This window comes from Nestor notabilis, unplaced genomic scaffold (genome assembly GCF_000696875.1).
Source record: "Nestor notabilis isolate BGI_N333 unplaced genomic scaffold, ASM69687v1 scaffold19724, whole genome shotgun sequence".
NCBI classification, from domain to species: Eukaryota; Metazoa; Chordata; class Aves; order Psittaciformes; family Psittacidae; genus Nestor; species Nestor notabilis.
In genome coordinates this window covers 52,953-71,600 of record NW_009925426.1, presented here as the reverse complement: position 1 = coordinate 71,600, position 18,648 = coordinate 52,953, and the positions used below count along the sequence as shown (strand labels likewise).

General features: G+C 40.7%; 1 protein-coding gene across 1 annotated transcript in view; it reads right to left on the bottom strand.

The window, feature by feature from the left end:
• Positions 1–2,848: 2,848 nt before the first annotated feature.
• The window catches only part of LOC104404596 (protein FAM172A), a gene marked incomplete at its 3' end in the record, with an annotated part of 29,496 nt that continues 13,696 nt past the window's right edge, over positions 2,849–18,648 (bottom strand). Inside the window, exon 3 of the mRNA XM_010013058.1 lies at positions 2,849–2,968. Within this exon, the coding sequence (XP_010011360.1) occupies positions 2,849–2,968 (120 nt within the window). The remainder of the gene's footprint in view (positions 2,969–18,648) is intronic.

Here is an 18,648-nt window from a genome sequence, read left to right as displayed (position 1 = left end):
AATTTCACATGTGATGGTACAAACGACCACAAACAAGTCTTTGCTTAATATCAGGTTTCTCTGGCTTTCTCTGCTTTGTGCCAGGGCATCAGGTTTTCATAGAAAGTCTCACGCCGTGACGAGGTGATGAGCTAGGGATCTCTGTGATCCAGGTGACTGCAAATGATCAGGACAGACCTTGCAGCAAGGTGAATTTAGAACACATTCATTGAAAAAGCAAATGCTTTTTGACTTTTTCTTTTTCCCTGTGGGCACAATAAAATGCAGAGGGACTAAGCAGAAACTTTCGTTCCAAATTAAAGCCATATGCTCCATGCTGCTCTCCTGTAAGAGGCATGGATGAATAAAGAGCAGCTGTGCAAAAGGTCTCCATTACAACTGTAACCTACAATTTTATGAATCAGTTGACGCAAAATTCTTGCATAGCAAGTGTAGAGCTGGTACAGTTTCTACATGGCGTAGCTGCTCTATCACCCTCATCATCTCCCCCACACAAAGCCATAAAGAAAGCGAAGTAATCAAATATGTATTTGTCTTAAGACAAACTGGTCATCAGCTGCTCCACTTCTTTTTTGGTTTTTTTGGGCTCTTTGCAATTGCTAAGTGCCATATGGATATAAAGTTGACGTGAACGGAGATCATAACAAAATAAAACATTAAAAAATAGTGTTGCAGTAATATAGCTCAGGGTTTATTTCAATGATACCTACTAAGGGTATGCACTGTTTCATCAAACTGCTTTCAGTGGAGAGCTCAGATATCAAACCATCTCTACCAAAACCAGGTGCTAACATCCTTTGATTTTTGTTTTTATTAAAAAAACCCACAACAATTGGGCTACGTTAAATATACTTTTCAGGTCTACTTTTGCATGACAGATATGTCATGTGCCAGTGGTTATATATTATATTCTTCCTCTCAGGCATGCATCTCCTGCAGAGACAGCAGACTACAGAAGCTGACCCTTACTGAGACCATCTTGTCTCTCTGACAAAGCTCCTTTTTAACTTCTTACTTACTGGTTGCTTCCTGTGATGGATAAAAACTTTAGCTCAGCTTGTGATAATTTCACAGGCCCTGAGCACCCTGACCCTGGCAGACCCAAGGTCAAAAGTCAAGTCTTGTTCTGAAACATCTGTGTGCTTCATATTAAAGTAGAACAAAAGTGAAGGAATATCCACCAGTGTGACAAGAGAAAAAGGCAAAATGGGAATGACACATTGGTCATCTGTTACCCACGCCACCTCAAGCCATTGACTGAAACGTGACGGAAAAGTTCTCCAAGCCTCCTTTGAATAAATACTTCATTTAGGAAACACTGAGAAAGGTCTCTAGTTGATTTTTATTTCTGCCCTGTGCTATGTGTATGTATCTGTAGGCATTTGGCGACCCAAGCAATGTGGCTTCACGAAACCAACAGAAATTCTGCTAATGCTTCACTTTGGATAGACAAGGCACACCACAATAACCTGAACTGAAACACAAAGGGCAGCTGAAAATCGCAGCTCAGGAAAACCAAGGCAGAGGAGATGCTCCCTACCCTTCATTGCATCCAAGAAGCAACAGGCGCCCGCAAAAGTAAACCGTTTCTTGCCCAAAGTTGTGGTTATAGAAGGAATTATTCATCTTCACTCATTTACTCCCTTGATAATTTAGTTTTGAGACTATTTATTGACCTGATAATAAAGTACCTGTGGAAAACGACCAGTTGAACTGTTCTCAAGTCTCAAATCTGTTCATGTCATCTATATTTTAAAAATACTCTTCTGGAAGCAGAGGGAAAATCAAAATCGCCTTAATTTCTACTAATGAAAAGGGCTAACAGAAATCTTCAGTTCTAAAAATAATACAAGTGGTCCTGCTCTAGATTCTTATTGCTACTTAGAGCACCACAAGATATAAAACAAAATACTCATGCACGCTTTTTCTTAACTAAGGCATTCATCTTACATTCAGAAAGGAACTACATTACTGACTTTCAGTTAGACTAAACTAATGTGTTACAGACAAAAGATGAACTTACATGCCTGCTGATTCCTGTGTCTATAAAATCAATGGCAATGTTCTGGAATTTATGTTTCCACAATTAACAGGACTCTTTTTTTTCCAGTTTTCTTCAATAAAACACAGCCTGGTTACACCAGCATTTCAGAATTAAGAGAGGAGACTACAACTGCACTCCAAGAATGGCATACAAGTTAAACAGGCAACACTGAATACCGTATGGGGTCAACACATGTGCCTGTAGAGAAAAGGATGAAAGACTAACAAGCTGCATGTTCAGCAGTCCCAGCACCAGAGGTAGGGCAGCTTCACACCAAGCAGAGTCCAGAGTCCTCCCCAGCTTACATCACTGCAGGGTTTACCCAAGCCGAATAAATGGCTAAAAAAGTCTCCCAGCAACTTCTACAGACCTTTGCATAAAAACTAAAAAATTGGGTAAAAGCCCCAAATTTCCACTCATGTTCAATCTATATGCAAAAAGGTGCATTTGTCATTGTGACTTTACTTTAAAACTGTCCTTGTATGTTCTCAGTCTTTACGTCTGCCCTGAAGCAGAAACTCATTGAGTGCTGCCTTTTGACACCCAGCCTGGACAAGGAGGATCCAATATGTTTTGTTTTCCTTTTGTCTTTCAGGTTCATGAGCACTTGGGACCTTATTGTCTAACCCAAAACCAGAGAAAAACGTAGTGGCCTTCCGGTTGCAGGGAAATCCTCACAGATCTGCATTTGACCATTAGTTCAGAATTGTTCCTAAACAGCTGCTTTCAAGACGGTGATCACAAAGCATTTAGGAAATCTAAGAAAGACTTCAGGAAAGAAGACAATGGAGAAGTCACACTTACCAACTCTACAAAGGCAAGTCCACCGTAACTGTGAGCAACAAAAAACACGTTCTCTGCAGCTGACTGGGAAATGAAATGGTCCCAAACATAAATTGCATGTTCTTCGGGAGATCCATTATCCTGCAGAAAGAAATTATGTTTGTGACAATTACCTTTTAAAAACTGGCAATTCTGCCTAAAAGCAATGTGTTCCTATACGTTAAAATGTTTTGTTAAAACAAACCTTAAATGAATATACTCCTCTGTCAAAAAAAGAACAGATTAATTTGTCTAAATAAATTTAAGATTGTAATTTAAAGGCAGTAGAATTGTTGTTTTATTGCAGCTTATTTTAATAAATACAAGAAAAATTGTGCATTTGCAAAATTTTGTCTAAATACCATGATGGCAATTCAACTAAACAGAGGCATTCAAAGAAATTATGAGCCAGTGTTCTGATTTTCATTCTTTTGACAACTCTTTGTCAACTGTTCACTGATGGTTTGTTTAAAGTAGTTAAGTCTTAGTGTGATAAAGCAAACAAAAGCAAGTAGGAACAATATAAATATAATTTCAGTCTTTAGAATTTTTATATATAATAGGACAACAGAAAACTGCCAAACATTAAAGTTATGGTATATGCATCTTTCAAATGTTACTTTTTGCAACTGCAGTCTACAAGACGTAGCACAGATAAAACACCTCTTGACTGCCTACATATTAGCCATTATTTTTGAGTCTCTGGCAGTCAGAGGTTTGCTTTTTTTATTATCGAACAAGAATTTGTGAGTGCCAGTCAACCTAAGAGTCACTGAAGATCCTGGAGTGGTTTGCACTGATTTTGGTGTACTCTCCTCAAACACACGGGTAGCTCACTCCCAACTGTAGCTTAGAGGCTCTCAGAAAGCCCTGTACCCCTCTATATTCTGCTTATTTCTCAGGTTGTCCATGTCATAACTACAAATCTGTCTAGTCTCAGGTGACAAAAGTAAGATGCTCTGTTAGCTCCTCTGCCCCACCAGGACTTCACACCTCCAGTGCAACACTGCAGGCACTTTCCAGGTTCTTTTGTGCCACAGAAAGCTGATCAGTCAAGGTCATGTTTCCTAAGATTTGCATCCCTTTCCTGTTTGCTCTGCTCCACCAACAACTTCACACCCCTAGGGGACCCAGGTACAGACCATAAAAGCCTCATTTCCTCGGGGAAAGTGAAGCACAAACCAGCAAAAGCCACTGGAAATCAGAAAATGCTAATTACACAGTGTGAATTACTGTAACTCTACCAAGAACATTGAAGTGATTTAGGTCTTAGTTCCATTCTGCAACTCAGTTTTGGGAATCTAAGCTCTTATGAGTGTCTAAAATCAATGGGAAAACAGACTACTAAATAATGTGGTGGATTTAGGCTTTTACTTCAATTCTCATGCCCGGCTTCGTAAATAAGAGTGAGATGGCTACAAATCTTTATGGATCTGGACTCAAAGCTTTTAAAACAATTATGTGCTTTTATATTTTTTCTCTCTAAGGTAGCAGCGATTAAAACATATTTATCAAATTTGCCAAAAAGCACTGAAGATACTCTTCTTAATCCTGGACAGATTCTGCTCTTGATTGACTATGACAGAACATAGTTTCAGCTAATTATGTATCAAATGATTGTAAACCACCTCAACATGAGACAAGGCTTATTTTCTTTGAACCCTGTTCTAAAATTTGATTGTAGAGATAGGTAAGGAAGATAAAGAGAGATGAAAGTTTTTAAAAAGGAATTTCATAAAGAAAATATGATTGACAGTCCAGTTATTAAGGTAAAGATGGACAACTTGAACTGGAGTTTCCTATGGAAAAGTGATTATGGTAAGTATGGAGAAGGCACATTAAAACAGTGGCAGAATTTTTAAATGATTAGTCTATCTAAAAGATTAAGTTAAATATGCAGGAGATACTTGTTTTTGAATAATAGTGTTACCATTAATTCTCTTAACAGCAATTTTTGTACAGGTAAGTAACCCTGTTTTAACATTCTGACAAAAAGCAGAGTTTGTTTCTGGTTAATATTGTTTTTTCGGGTATTTTGTTCATTATTGCATCCGCTGCTGGGAAAAGCTCACGATTTTAGGGTTTCCACAAGACTAAGACAGCAGCAAGAACAAACCAGAAACTCAGCCCAAAAAACCTTCCACCAATTAAAGCATAACCAGTGGTCTAGTAAACGAAATCATTAATTGCACAGCTTCACAGTCCAGTACAAAGACTCAACAGAATTCTACAAGAGCAAGAAGAAACAAGCTAGAACGAGCTAGATATAGTCTGTAACTACAGCTTCCTTTGTTCCCAGTTAAGAAAAGCCATAAAATGCCAGGATAACCTGTGTTGCTGTACGTACTCTGCTAAACCCTAAACAAGGTAAGAAAAGCATGTATGTGTGAGAAGGAGTTTGGAGGAGTCGTGTATGTTTAGATGAAAAGCTTTCTTCAGAGCATCTGATTACTTTCCCCCCTGTAACAAGCCTGTATTTTAAACAACTCAAAGAATAAACCAGTGCTGTGTCTGTACAAGAAACATCTGGCCAAGGGATCGGGCACCACTAACTGCAGAGCATGGCTGTTCTCCTTAGGATTTTGAATTGTGCTGGGTCCATTAGATTAACCTCCTCTGCCTGGTGTGGGTTAAATTATGAGGCTGGGTGCTGCAGTTTCACTATGAAAGGTGACAATTTCAGGCAGCTCTTCCTTTGCTTCTTTTCACTGCAGATGAATAGACTGCACTTACATACCACCTTGCTAAGTTACTTGATAAAGCAGGGCCCTCTTGGTCATGCTTTACATAATTATCTACATGGCTGTACAGAAAGGAATGGAGCAATCGCGGTATGTACTGTGGAAGGCAGCTAAGGCCGAATGCATTCTCATTTATAAAAGAGATTGAGATGGAAAAGTGCTGGGAAAGCTGAACTTAAATTTCCAGCTACTGAGAGTTGATCATCTGTAACCTGTAATTCTATGTCTAAATAAGTGTCTGATACTTTGGAGGCATGGATGTCATACCTGTGGGTCTCCACCCCTCTGAAAATCTGCTCCCCTTCCCCCCCCCCCCTCGTCCCCCCCCCCCCCCCCCCCCCCCCGTACGTAACTAGAAACAAAAAAGAAATTAAGAACCATGTTACATGACAAGGCATCCCTCTGTGTGATGCGTAACCAATGCAAAGTAACCCCAAACCAGGCACTTACTGATTGCTGCAGATCAGGCACCTCCTGACTGGAGTCCTGCACCCCACCTCCATGGTACTTGGGTGGGGAATGGAGTGGATGCTTCGAGCACGGGAGTTACAACCTCCACCTGCACTCCCATCACGCACACTCTTATGTGCCTCTGTTTTTAACAGAACACCAAGATTTACCCTTCAATTCACTAACACATGAAGAGATGCCTTTTTCCTAATAACTACTGCATTTTAATTCTTTTCACCAATAAAAATAGAGCGAATACTACCTCATTTAGCATCGGTGACTACCAATGCTACAGAAATTATCAGATATTGAACACCTGTCATACTGGCATGCAGCAAATCCCACTAAAGATTGCCTTGGAGATGAAAGTGGTTAAAAACATTTAACACAAGTATTGCTGAGGAATTTTACATTGCTGGTGTTACTGTTATTCCTTTTCCTGAATGCTAGAGGAGGCACACATTTATGAAACCTGCTATAAAAGGAGCATCTGTAAAAGTAATATAGAATATTACTATGTAAGTACCATATAAGAATATAAGTAGAAAGGTATTATGTTCTGATTTAGTTAATGACAGGTGCATGGGGCTAATCAAAAAGATGCTCTAGCCACACAGACATGTTCCTTTGGAATGAGAAATGATCACAAAGCACTTGCAAATAGAATAAAATTTTATTTCATGTGGAACAGACGAGTATTCACAAATACTGGTTTAAGAACAGATTCCTTTTTTCTAGTGATAAAAAGCTTTTTTTTTTCCCCTGTATGTTTTAAACGCTACCTCTTAACTATGTATAAGGAACCCACACTTTAAAAACCAAATTACGATTGCTCAGAAAATGCTCATAAATGGTTAATATGGACCTTTTCAATATCAAAAGCTTAATCAAGCAGTTTAATAGTATAGTCTGTGAAAATAATATAAGAAGGATTAATAAATTAACTTTTCTCATATATATGAAGCCATTTAATATGCCAGGGCTAAAGCCTTCCCTACAGCTGCTTGAAGCAGCATCTTGTGGTAGGGAAGAGGTTGCTGTTTGCTCATCTGCATGGTCTCAGCTCAAGTCCGGCATGAGTTAGGGATGTCCTGGGCTGCTCCAGCCAAGACCAGCTGGGCTCAGTTTTGTGGGGACCTTAGACCATGAATTGCAGCCCACAGCTACGTTGTTTCGAGGTCTATGTATTTGCATAATTGTATATAATGTCCACGTAGCTGTATAATTTGCATAATTGTAACTACAAAATTCTGCTCCTCATCTTGTTTCAAAAAGCATGCTTTGAGAAAGCCGTCTTGCGGGTACAAAATCATCTCTGCAATAGTTTTTAAGTCCCTGAAAACAAAAAATGATTTTGGGTAAATTCTTGGGCTATCCTTTGTGCACAAAACTGTGGGAAGAGACCACAGAGTTTGGTCTGTCGTTTTTTCCAGTATTGCTAGTACTAAGAGTTGAAAGGTATACAACATTTTAATGGCTGGAGCCATTAGGAATAGGCAGATAAGCAGCGTGCACACAGTGAATAAGGTTATTATGTTCTGCTGCATTCAAAAAAACAGGTTGAATTTACTAATGTAATATCACAGTCATTAATTGTTAAATACCAAGCTGAAGTGACACAGCAACCGAAGCCTTATCAACTACGCCAGATTCTAACACCTAGACATTGCAAGGTCTGCAGTTATGATGGACTACCTGAGTTGATAACACATGGAATTATCTAAACAACATTTGCATATTTGTGTAATTATTTCCTAAGGTTAATTAGCTCCTGCAAAGCAGCTTGCCCTTTGAGACTGCTTACTGTGACAGGTTCACATATTTCCTGCTTCAATGCCAAATTTTATTTTTTTTTTTAATTTACTTTTTTAAGAAGTAACCTGTTGCTGGAAAGTTACGGATGGGGCAAGAGCTGGAGGCCTTGAACGACTATAGACTTCAATGGGGCAGAGCAGCTCAGATGCCACTTAAAACTTCTAATTTATCAAAATTTGAAAAAAATCAAATCACGAAAATCAAATTAGTTTTAAGCTCCGGTGACAGATCTCTCCTTTTACTTTGCTTTTTTAAATCAAGGAGTTGGAATCACATTTTTTTTTCTTTGCGACAAGTGAAAAGTGAAATGCATACAAATAGGGAAATATGCCACACAACTGAATAGATTTTTAACAATTTACTTGAAGGTGGTTTCTATAATTACCACTTATCACAGCAAACCAATTTCTCCTTCTAGCTCGATGAGCTACTGTAAACAAGTATGGTACATGTGTTAAATACAGGAGAACAGAACTGCACACTAGCTGGGAAGCAGAGAAATGGAGAAGGCTCAGGTGTCCCGTCTGCAGACCTTCCCTGGAGACTTTAGATACTGTCCTGGGTTCAGCTACAGCAGTCATTTTTTCTCCTTCTTAGTAGCTGGTGCAGTGCTGTGGTTTTGACTTTCAGTCTGGGAACAATGCTGATAACACCGATGTTTTTCGTTGTTGCTCAGTAATGTTTACTCTGACCAAGGACTTTCTCAGTCTCATGCTCTGCCAGGGAGGAGGGGAAGCCAGGAGGAAGCAGAGGCAGGACACCTGACCCAAACTGGCCAAAGGGGTATTCCATACCACAGCACGTCATGCCCAGTAGAGAAACTGGGGGGAGTTACCCGGAAGGCCCAGATCGCTGCTCGGGTCGGGCTGGGTATCGGTCGGCGGGTGGTGAGCGGTTGTGTCCTTTTCCCTTGTTACTCCTCTTATCATTATTATTGGTAGCAGTAGTGGTTTGTATTATACCTTAGTTACTGGAGAGCTGTTATCTCAACCCGTGGGAGTTACATTCCTCCGATTCTCCTCCCCATCCCTCTGGGAGCGGGGGGAGGAAGGAAGAGGGGGAGGAGTGAGCGAGCGGCTGTGTGGTTCCAAGTTGCCGGCTGGGCTTAAACCACGACAATACTCCCTCAACCCTTCAGAAAAATCATTAAATTAAAATTGATACATAACAGTATAAAAATATAACCTAGAAGTAGCAGTCTGTCACCAAAAAAAGAAAAATCCATAGTGTTTTCAGTGGCGACTGGCTAACACTGGTATCTTCCGTACAATAAAAGATGTATTTTTTCTGTATGGAAAACTCTGCTCTAGTAAAAGAAAATTGTATGTTTGAAGGTCTGAAATGAACAGTGAAGGGATACAGCTCATTCCCTGCTGGTACGCAGTTCTTCATTATCATAACCTGACTCAAGCCAGTATCACATTTTGCAGCACTCTTAGTTAACGGACCAGTAAAAATGAAATGGATTATTTCACTGGAAACTTTCTAGAGATCAACACTTTCAAAAGCAAGTTAACATATGTATGTATGCATATGTATGTACATGTATATAGAAACCAGAAGGCACATTGAAGACAAATGAATGCGGAAGATTTTAATCCATGCTCCTGCCATGGCATGATTTGTGATGTTCTGGCCTAATTAGGTACACAATAAGTCAGGAGGAACTCTGCCACTTGCTTTAATACCAGCGTAGCTCAAAAGAACTCTTCAGTCCTTTGGAGAACCCAACAGCCCAGCAATTGGCATTTGGGCTTTGCCCCCACAGCTCTGGTGTCCTCCTCACATCCTTCCATTACCGCACTCCCTTCACTTTCCCTCATTTCACAACCCTTTTCCAATAGCTGCCCTCTCTTCTCCTCCCACCCCAAGAGCACCTTTATGAGTACGAAATGATGCTCATCACCCACTGCATTTTCCTCGCTCATTTTGCAAGTATTTGAAACAAAAACTGTGTCAATAATGAGACCACATGATGGTTTATTATCACTAGAGCAGCTTCAAAACCTCAGTGCAGGTCAAAGTTCAAGGTGCTCTGAAGGCAAAAAAGCTGGAACAGAAGCCAAAAAACCCAGCCAGCCTATGATTTCTTTTCTTTTTTTTTTTTCCTCCTCCTAAAGACAGCAACCAGACAAAAGGAGGAAAGTAAGGCAAGCCAGAAACAGGAAAGGAGTGGAAGCAAAGATCGCGCCTTAATATTCTTCTGCAGCATGAGGAGCTGAAAACAAGACTTCAAAGTGTGTAGCTTAGGTCATTTAACAAGATTTGACCTTTAATGGAGAAATTCCAGTGCATTACGAAGCACCCCTTTATCTTAAATTCATATTTACCATTTTAACGACAGTTGAAAGAACCCCTCCAAAGACGTTTCTGAAATGATTCCTACTCCATCCTAAGAGGTGATCCCAGAAGGCAGCAGAACATTTTACTAACGGTAGGAATGGTGCTTCTGCTGTACTTTCTGAAATGGGTAACTAATATGTATGCTACTAATGAGTAACTAGTCTGTACACTACACAGATAAATGGAGGTAGACACACATGAAATTGGCTCTTGCCAGTAACTGTATTTACAGGAAGGGTGGCAATGGATTACCTTCTACACTGGGATGAGTCCAGTCCTTCGAAACAAGACAAAAGGTGTGTGCAGAGAAGAGCAGATGAGATGACAACATCCAGATCACCTCAGCAGCAAAGCAGCCGTGACTGGGGGAGAAGACAAGGGAGCAAAAGTGACAGTGGAGGCAAATTTATACCAAACCTTAAGCCTGACAATATGCACCTGAAATTCAGTTTAGCAAGTCCTGACAGGAATGCTGGAAAGTAAGGACAATGGAGAATGAGCAGCAGGTCAAGGGTGTTATTTTAGCTGCTGCATCCTGAGCTGAGTGGGAGACAACTTCAGAGAAAACAAGAGAAGAGATAAAATCATAGATAACTGATGCTTTGGCCTTGAGAGTTTGAATGGAGGACACATTTTCCTTTTGTGGGCTCTGTATGGATTTTATCTGCATACTTTACTGCATTACAACAACAAAACCCAGCAGGATTTGATCAGCTGTGTAGGTGGCAGAGCGGGTTCATGGTCACCAACGTCTGGTGTGGCTCTATGGAAACACAGAGCATTGAATCTGCAAAGGTTCAACATTAAAATGATGTAAATGTATTATTGGTAAGTGATGTTATTTTATTCAACAACTGTGTTCATATGTATTCAGATTCAGTCACGCTGTACTTTTCCTTACTTACGACCTTAGCAAGGGATTAAACCAAGTCTTTGACGTAACAATATCAACTTTTTCTATTTACCACCCAGGAATAATTGGGGAAATAAAAAAGACTGTATTACTGCTTTAAGGGCACTTTCTGAGATGGTGACAAGATATATGCTGTGGCAGTTGTTAGCACCTGCTTTTGAGACAGGAGAGACCAGGTATCACAATAGCTAACTCTTGTCATTCGTGGAGCTGCAGATATAAATAGCATAGACAAGGTTATTATTTGGAACATGCCTTTGGAAAGCAGTATGGTAAAGCAACTTAAAGTTGCTTTTTTCATTTTACAGATCTCAAACTTATTCCCAGATCTATTTGAGGTGATTCTGAGTAATTTCTTGTGCCTATTTTATTTGTGAAGAGGGCCAGTGATGAAAATGTTCCCAATACTGCTTATGATGCCCTAGTAATAAAGATGTAGTGTGTATAGAGCAGGCAACAGAAAGGAAGACCAGAACTCTTACATACCTTTGTTAAATACATATCATATTAGGTTAGAGAGTAGTCCCACCACCAAAACTCCCAACAATTTATCAGGAAAGCAAGCAGTCCTCTGCACACATGCTAAATGAGTAAGTATTACATGAAATGTGCAATATCTGCCATATCTAATAGCCAAATAAAAGAGATAAAACCAAAATGCATTGGGCAATGAGAATATTTAAATTGTCAGCATCAGTGCAAAGGTGATGAAGGGCTGGTTCTGAGAAGAATCATGCTTTGCTACAGCATGACTGATGAGATTAGGTTTAAAACGACAGGCTTTAGCTAACGCAAGATTGACAATGCCTAGCCGGGTTTGTTATGTTTCGTGTTTTGGCTCCTCCCCAGGAGCCCGGTTCTCCCCAGTTCCCACCACAATTACCATCCAAGATGACTTTGGATCCTGTCCCATTTTTCCCTCTTCAGATGCAAGCTAGGCTTTCCCTGGTGATGGCAGTCAGGAAATAAAATTCAAAGCTATGCTATATATATGTGCGAACAGAGGGAGCTTGGATCCTAACCTCCTCTGGGGCAGCAGGAGGGAGTTACTTTTCCCTTTTATATCCAGTTTTATTGTACACAAGAGAAAAAATGAAGCAACTCCAAGCCAGAAAAGTTTTCCCAGCTAAGCCCTCCACTAATACAGTTCCCCACCAATAACCTAGAGCTACTTCTGAATTAAAAAAAAAACCCAAACCTCCTTCCAAATTTCTTGAACCACCTCTGCTCAGTGAGGAACAAGCTGACCGTGAAAATCAAAGCCCTCTTCCCACCCTGCCGGCCACAGGACCTGCCTCCAAGCCCTCATTTGTAGTACTTTAACAGGCAAACAATGGTCTGAAACCACCGAGTGAAGTTATCAGTGCCCACAGCAGTTCTTCAGAGAGGTGCCAGTGGACTCAGCTGCATTAATGCATTGCTGACCCAACATGTATTTCAGCAAGCACATTTCTTCACAGGATGCCTTCAGAGCTCTGCCATGCCAGTAACCATGTAGATGTTACTGGAATATACGCGTGTTTTTAAAAGGCTCACATTGGAGGTGGAATTTCTTAAATTTGCATTAGAACTGAAAGTTGAGCATGGCGAGTTTGGCTGCAGATACATGGGAAAACAAACCAAAGAAAGCAGCAATCATTACCCACATTATTGAATCTGTGATAACTCCATGCAGCAAACAGTTTAATAGTGTGGTGAATGATTTCTGCTGCGAGGTTGCTGTGTTTGAATGCCCTCCCTATTTAATAGAATCATAGAATCACAGACTGGTTTGGGTTGAAAGGGACCTTAAAGCTCATCCAGTTCCAACCCCTGCCACGGGCAGGGACACCTCACACTAGAGCAGGTTGCTCCAAGCCCCGTCCTACCTGACCTTGAGCACTGCCAGGGATGGGGCAGCCACAGATCCTCTGGGCAACCTGTGCCAGGGCCTCACCACCCTCACAGGGAAGAACGTCTGTCTAAGAGCTCATCTCAGTCTCCCCTCTATCAAGTTAAAGCCTTTCCCTCTTGTCCTGTCCCTACAGGCCCTTGTCCAAAGCCCCTCTCCAGGGTTCTTGTCGACCCTCTTTTTGGACTGAAACGGACTTTGTAACTTGAAGGGGTTTGCGGTTTATAAAGTAAAACCCAGAACACAGGCAAAATTAATTAAGTCTCAAACGTTATTATAGCATCATTTCCCTGGCTAAAGTCTCTGCTTGTCAGTCAGGGTAAGACAACTTTTGTCAGGCTGTTGTTCCAGACTGGATTTCCCTGTCATTACTTCTGCTGGAGTCTGGCATGCCCTGTCATCACGACCAAGCCGTCTTCTGGTAAAGTGCAGGAAAGGAGACCGAATATAAGAAAAATTCAGAAAAAATCAGTTTCTCAGTGGCTCTTAACGATCATCTCCAGCAAAAGCTTGGGTATTGGTATTTTAAATGACTGGTTAGTTTTCTCCTTAGTGGCCGGTTGCTCCCTCTTGGGCTGGAGAGCAAATAGTTAAAAGCCTTCCTTCAAAACAGACCTTATCCCTGAATATCTGCAGTATTCTATTTTTTTTTGATATTGTTTCTGAGTTGACCAAGGCTGTAGGAATCACCTAAGCTACTTATTTTGTTGTTAAGACAAGAATGTAAACAAACACAAATATGACATTTATCTGTTTTAGTCTGGGGACAAGAACATTGCTGACTCACTGAGAGGAAAGAGGTGCAGGATAATAGGAGGAAGGAGGGAAAAGAATCAATAGAAGTTTTACTTTAGAAGAAAAAAATATCTGATTTCCCTTTTCTTGTCTCTGACAGACTTCTGGATTATTGTTTTTTGATATTTCTTCCCCTGTCCATAGAAGTTGCAGGGTTCCAGGTGAAGGAAGCCTGAATTTGAAGTAGCATCTTCTGGCAAACAGCTTGGAAATCCTGCATGGGGAAACTCATCAGACCAGAGGTGAGGTAACAGGTCCTCACACCACTCTTGCTTACACAGCTGTACCACTGATATTAACAAGTACCTGTGCAGCTCACACGAAAATCCCTGTGACACGATGCCCCAAGCATAGTATCTGGCAACCTCTGCAGCAAGTCCAGAGGAGGGCCACAAGTATGATAAGATGACTGGAGCACCTCCCGTATGAAGACAGGCTGAGAAAGCTGGGGCTGTTCAGCCTGGAGAAGAGAAGGCTGCGTGGAGACCTTCTAGCAGCCTTCCAGTATCTGAAGGGGGCCTACAAGGATGCTGGGGAGGGACTCTCCGTTAGGGACTCTAGTGGTAGGACAAGGGGTAATGGGTTTAAACTTAAACAGGGGAACTTTAGGTTAGATATAAGGAAGAATTTCTTCACAGTGAGAGTGGTGAGGCACTGGAATAGGTTGCCCAAGGAAGTTGTGAATGCTCCAACCCTGGAGGTGTTCAAGGCCAGGCTGGACAGAGCCTTAGGCGACATAGTTTAGTGTGTGGTGTCCCTGCTCATGGCAGGGGGGTTGGAACTAGATGATCTTAAAGTCCTTTCCAACCCTAACTATTCTATGATTCTATGATTCTATATTCAAATTTAAACAACAACCACAGCAGTTTGGCCAAAGAGACTCCAGTTGGTCAAAATACCCAAAAAGTGGGGCAGTTGCATTTCAGTACAGTACTAGAGGTACATGTCCCTACATGTGCATGCATCTTTTTCATGTCTCCTCATACTTTTTTCTTTCCAAACTACTTAATCTCAGGGGTCAGGATGCTGCCCACAACATATTTCTGCCTAAAGTAGCGAACATCACCAAAGACAGCCTTTTGTGTGATTGAATTATGGGAATAAAAGAGCGCTTCTTCAACAAACCATCAGGTTGTATCTTTGCAGCTGTTTTCCATCCCAGCCATGTTTCTGGCAATTAATAGATTAATTGTGGGGGCAAGTAAATAAAAATGAACACAATACTTTCATAAAAAGAATTATCTTCACAAGAAACAGAGATCATGCGAGTTGTTTAAATGATTACACGCATTTTTCTGATCACTAAAAATTTCTTTTAAAATTAATGCATCTGAAACATTCAATAACTTCTAATGGAAGTCATGCAGAAGTGTTATTTTTCTATTTCCTAAAGTACTTAAAGACTATTTTACTTTCCAGTTCTTTCAATCTGTTTATATGTTGTAATGAGAAACAGACATTTTTTTTAACCATGCTATTGCAAGAAAAATAGCATTTTGGCCAAGAAAAATGAAGATTTCCCCACCACAGGAAACAATGAATCTGACAAACTTCAACACATTTAAGTAAAACAACAACTTAGTATTTTCGTTAACAGCTATGGCTTCAGAACAAAGCTCAGCTGTAAAGTCTCCGTTACAGAGTTTACATCTCTTATATGAGTTAAATTAAATAGAACAGTTTTGCACTGTATTTTTCCTCTTGACATATCTGTCTCTATTTATTACATACACTCAAGAGCAGTTATTTAAGTGAAAGAAAGATTTAACAGGCTCAAAGCTATTTGATTTCTCCTAATATAGAGTGTTCAGTGCTCTAAGTAAACAGATATTAGTATTTATTTAACATACAGCTATAAAGATTTGCTGAAGTGCCTTAATATCTGGAGTACTATAGTTAACTGTATTAGAAGTAACTGCCATTAGCTTATAAAATAATTATCTAAACAGATGCCAAACACGATCTGAAATTCAGCTTTGCGTTTTCTGCTGGTTCTCACTTCAATAATCTGAAGTTGAATGTTGAGCTACTCAAGCCTTAATTCTGCTTCTCAGTCTTCCCACGCAGACCCACCTCTGTTAATTTTGTTTCACAATAGTGTAAGATAGGAAACTATCCTTAATCCTGATGAGTCGCTAAACAACCTTAGGACTTGCTTGTTTTACCTCTTGCTTGAACCCTGTGACTCCCTCACACTGACCATTTTATTAAAACAGGCTCTTTTCCACTTAAATTAGTGAGGGCGTTGGTGGTGCAGCAGCAGTGCATTGCCACCGCCGGAGATCATTAGACATCAGATCACTAGCAATTTTCTTCTAACGCAGTATCATTTTTTAACTACTCAAAACATTAAACTGCATAACAGACAACTTGGCTGTATTTTAAATTAGCACAAATGCTAAAGCCAGGAAATGTAATTCTCAGGATACTGGAACAAAAGGTTCAGAAAAAAAGAATTCTTATATACGGTAAGATTATCAGGACCAGACTGTCACACTTGTGACCTTGCTGGCGTCTAGTTAATCTGACAATATTTGGCAGAGCATTGTTTCAAATCAATAACTAATTAACAAAGTACAAAAGAAGTTGTACTGTTTTTGAGGCTCCTTGTTACAAATGGCTTTTGGTTGCACATGGGCAGAAAGGTCGCTTTTATGACATCTTCACAAGTCTTTCAACATCTTGCCACTGTCAGATTAAATTACTTTTAGCAATTAATTGTCGTAAGTTAAAACAGAAGCACATTTGTTACAGCAGGTTGTCATAAAGACATGGTGAGCAGTTGTTTTGATATGAATTTCTTCCACTGACCTTCTATCATATCTTAATTTTTTTGGTTGACCTAACTGGAAAACTGGGAGCAATCTTCTAACTCAGGCAGTGCAGGCCAAACATTAGGGGTCTTACTGAGATTATAGACTGAATAATAATGGAACAGAAATTCCAGAGATAACTGAAGATCTTGAGAATAATATGCATCTTCTACAGAGTATGTAACATATGATGTCTATGCCAGTGGGTGGGATAAGAAAAATAAACCCTCAAAACCCCACATGGATGTAGCTTTTATTACTGTTATAAATGGTCCTTGATGCCATTTTAATCCTTTATTAGCCAGCACCATTTTTTGGATGTATTTTAAGACAAAGATTAAGTGATTCAACATCTGCAACCTATACCCATTTAAACTGTTAAGTAGTTTTCGAGGCTTGGACTTGTGCTTTAATTAAAAATAATTCTACTCTTTAAGTTCCTTTTGTTGAACTCTGTATCATGATGCACTCATATTGTCCATCTTACATATTAGTCCTCCAACATTTCTTGTCAAAGTTTGTGTAAGTTTGCTATGAAATGTTACATCAGGATGAAAATAGACAACAATATTAACAAAAGACCCCTGTACATACTAAGCCCTGAAAAAAAAATCCAACTTGTTCCTCAACGATGGTGCAAAGCCAGTAAAATTTATTAGAAAAAGACAGAAGCATTATTGATTGAGCAGCTCTTCCTGCTTAATATTTGAAGTCTTCTGTCTGTGAAGTTTGTTTCCTCTTGCTATTTGAGAGGGGAAAAATAACTTTGAGAGAGTGGTGACAACAAGATGTACAGTGTATCTACGGGGTGTTGCCAGCAATGTCTCATTAAGGTACATCAGAGAAATGTTTATCAAGACCTTAAGGAAAAAAGTGTGAGGAAATAACATAATGTCCTGTGTTGAGTTTGCATGGCAAGGTTTTGGTTGTGGGGAGCTCTTGGGTGGCTTCTATGAGAAGCTGCCAGAAGCTTGCCCCCATGTCTGATGGACCCAATGCAGCCAGCTCCAAGACAGACCCACTGATGGCCAAGGCTGAGCCCCTCAGCAACAGTGGTAGTGCCTCTGGGATAACATATTTACTAAGGGTGAAAAACCCCATGTGCAACTGCAGCCGGAGAGAGGAGTGAGAACGTGTGAGAGCAGCAGCCCTGCAGACCCCAAGGTCAGTGAGGAAGGAGGGAGGAGGTGCTCCAGGTTCCAGAGCAGAGATTCATTCCCCTGCAGCCTGTGGTGCAGACCATGGTGAGGCAGGCTTTGCCCCGGCAACCCATGGAGGTTCATGGTAGAGCAGATATCCACCTGCAACCCATGGAGATGCATAGTGAAGCAATATTCATGTGCAGCCCATGGAGGTCCACAGTGGAGCAGATAGCCATCTTGGAGCAGATATCTCACACTGGAGCACGGGAAAACAGTGAGGAGGAAGAAGCAGCATTGACAGCATGTGATTAACTGACCACAATCCAATTCCCCGTCCCTCTGCACAGCTGGAGGGGAGGAGGTGGGGAATTCGGTTGTGAAGTTGAGCCCGGGAAGAAGGGAGGGGTAGGGGAAGGTGTTTTAAGATTCTTTTTAATTCACATCCTACTCCATTGTCAATTGGCAATAAATGAAAATCATTTCCCTGAGGCATGTCTGTTTTGCCCATGATGGTAATAGCTGTCTGATCTCTCTGTCCCCACGTCAACCCATGAGCTTTTTGTATTTTTTCTCCCCTGTCCAGTTGAGGATAGGGCAGCTAGGTAGGCACCTGACAGCCAGCCAAGGTCAACCCACTACATCCCCATATTGCCATGAAATAGTGCTTGGTGACAGGCAATGGAAGTGCAGATAAACAGGAAAAGAGAAGGAGGACTGACTCAGTCCTGCACTGGAGAAGAGATTGTGCAGAAGAATGGACCTTGGCAACTGCAGGATCTGTCCTTAACAGTGGCATCACAAAAGCTGTAACCCCAAAAATGGTCTGGGTAACTTGTCTCTGGTCCTGGATGTCCCATAGCAGCTGATTAACCAGATCTG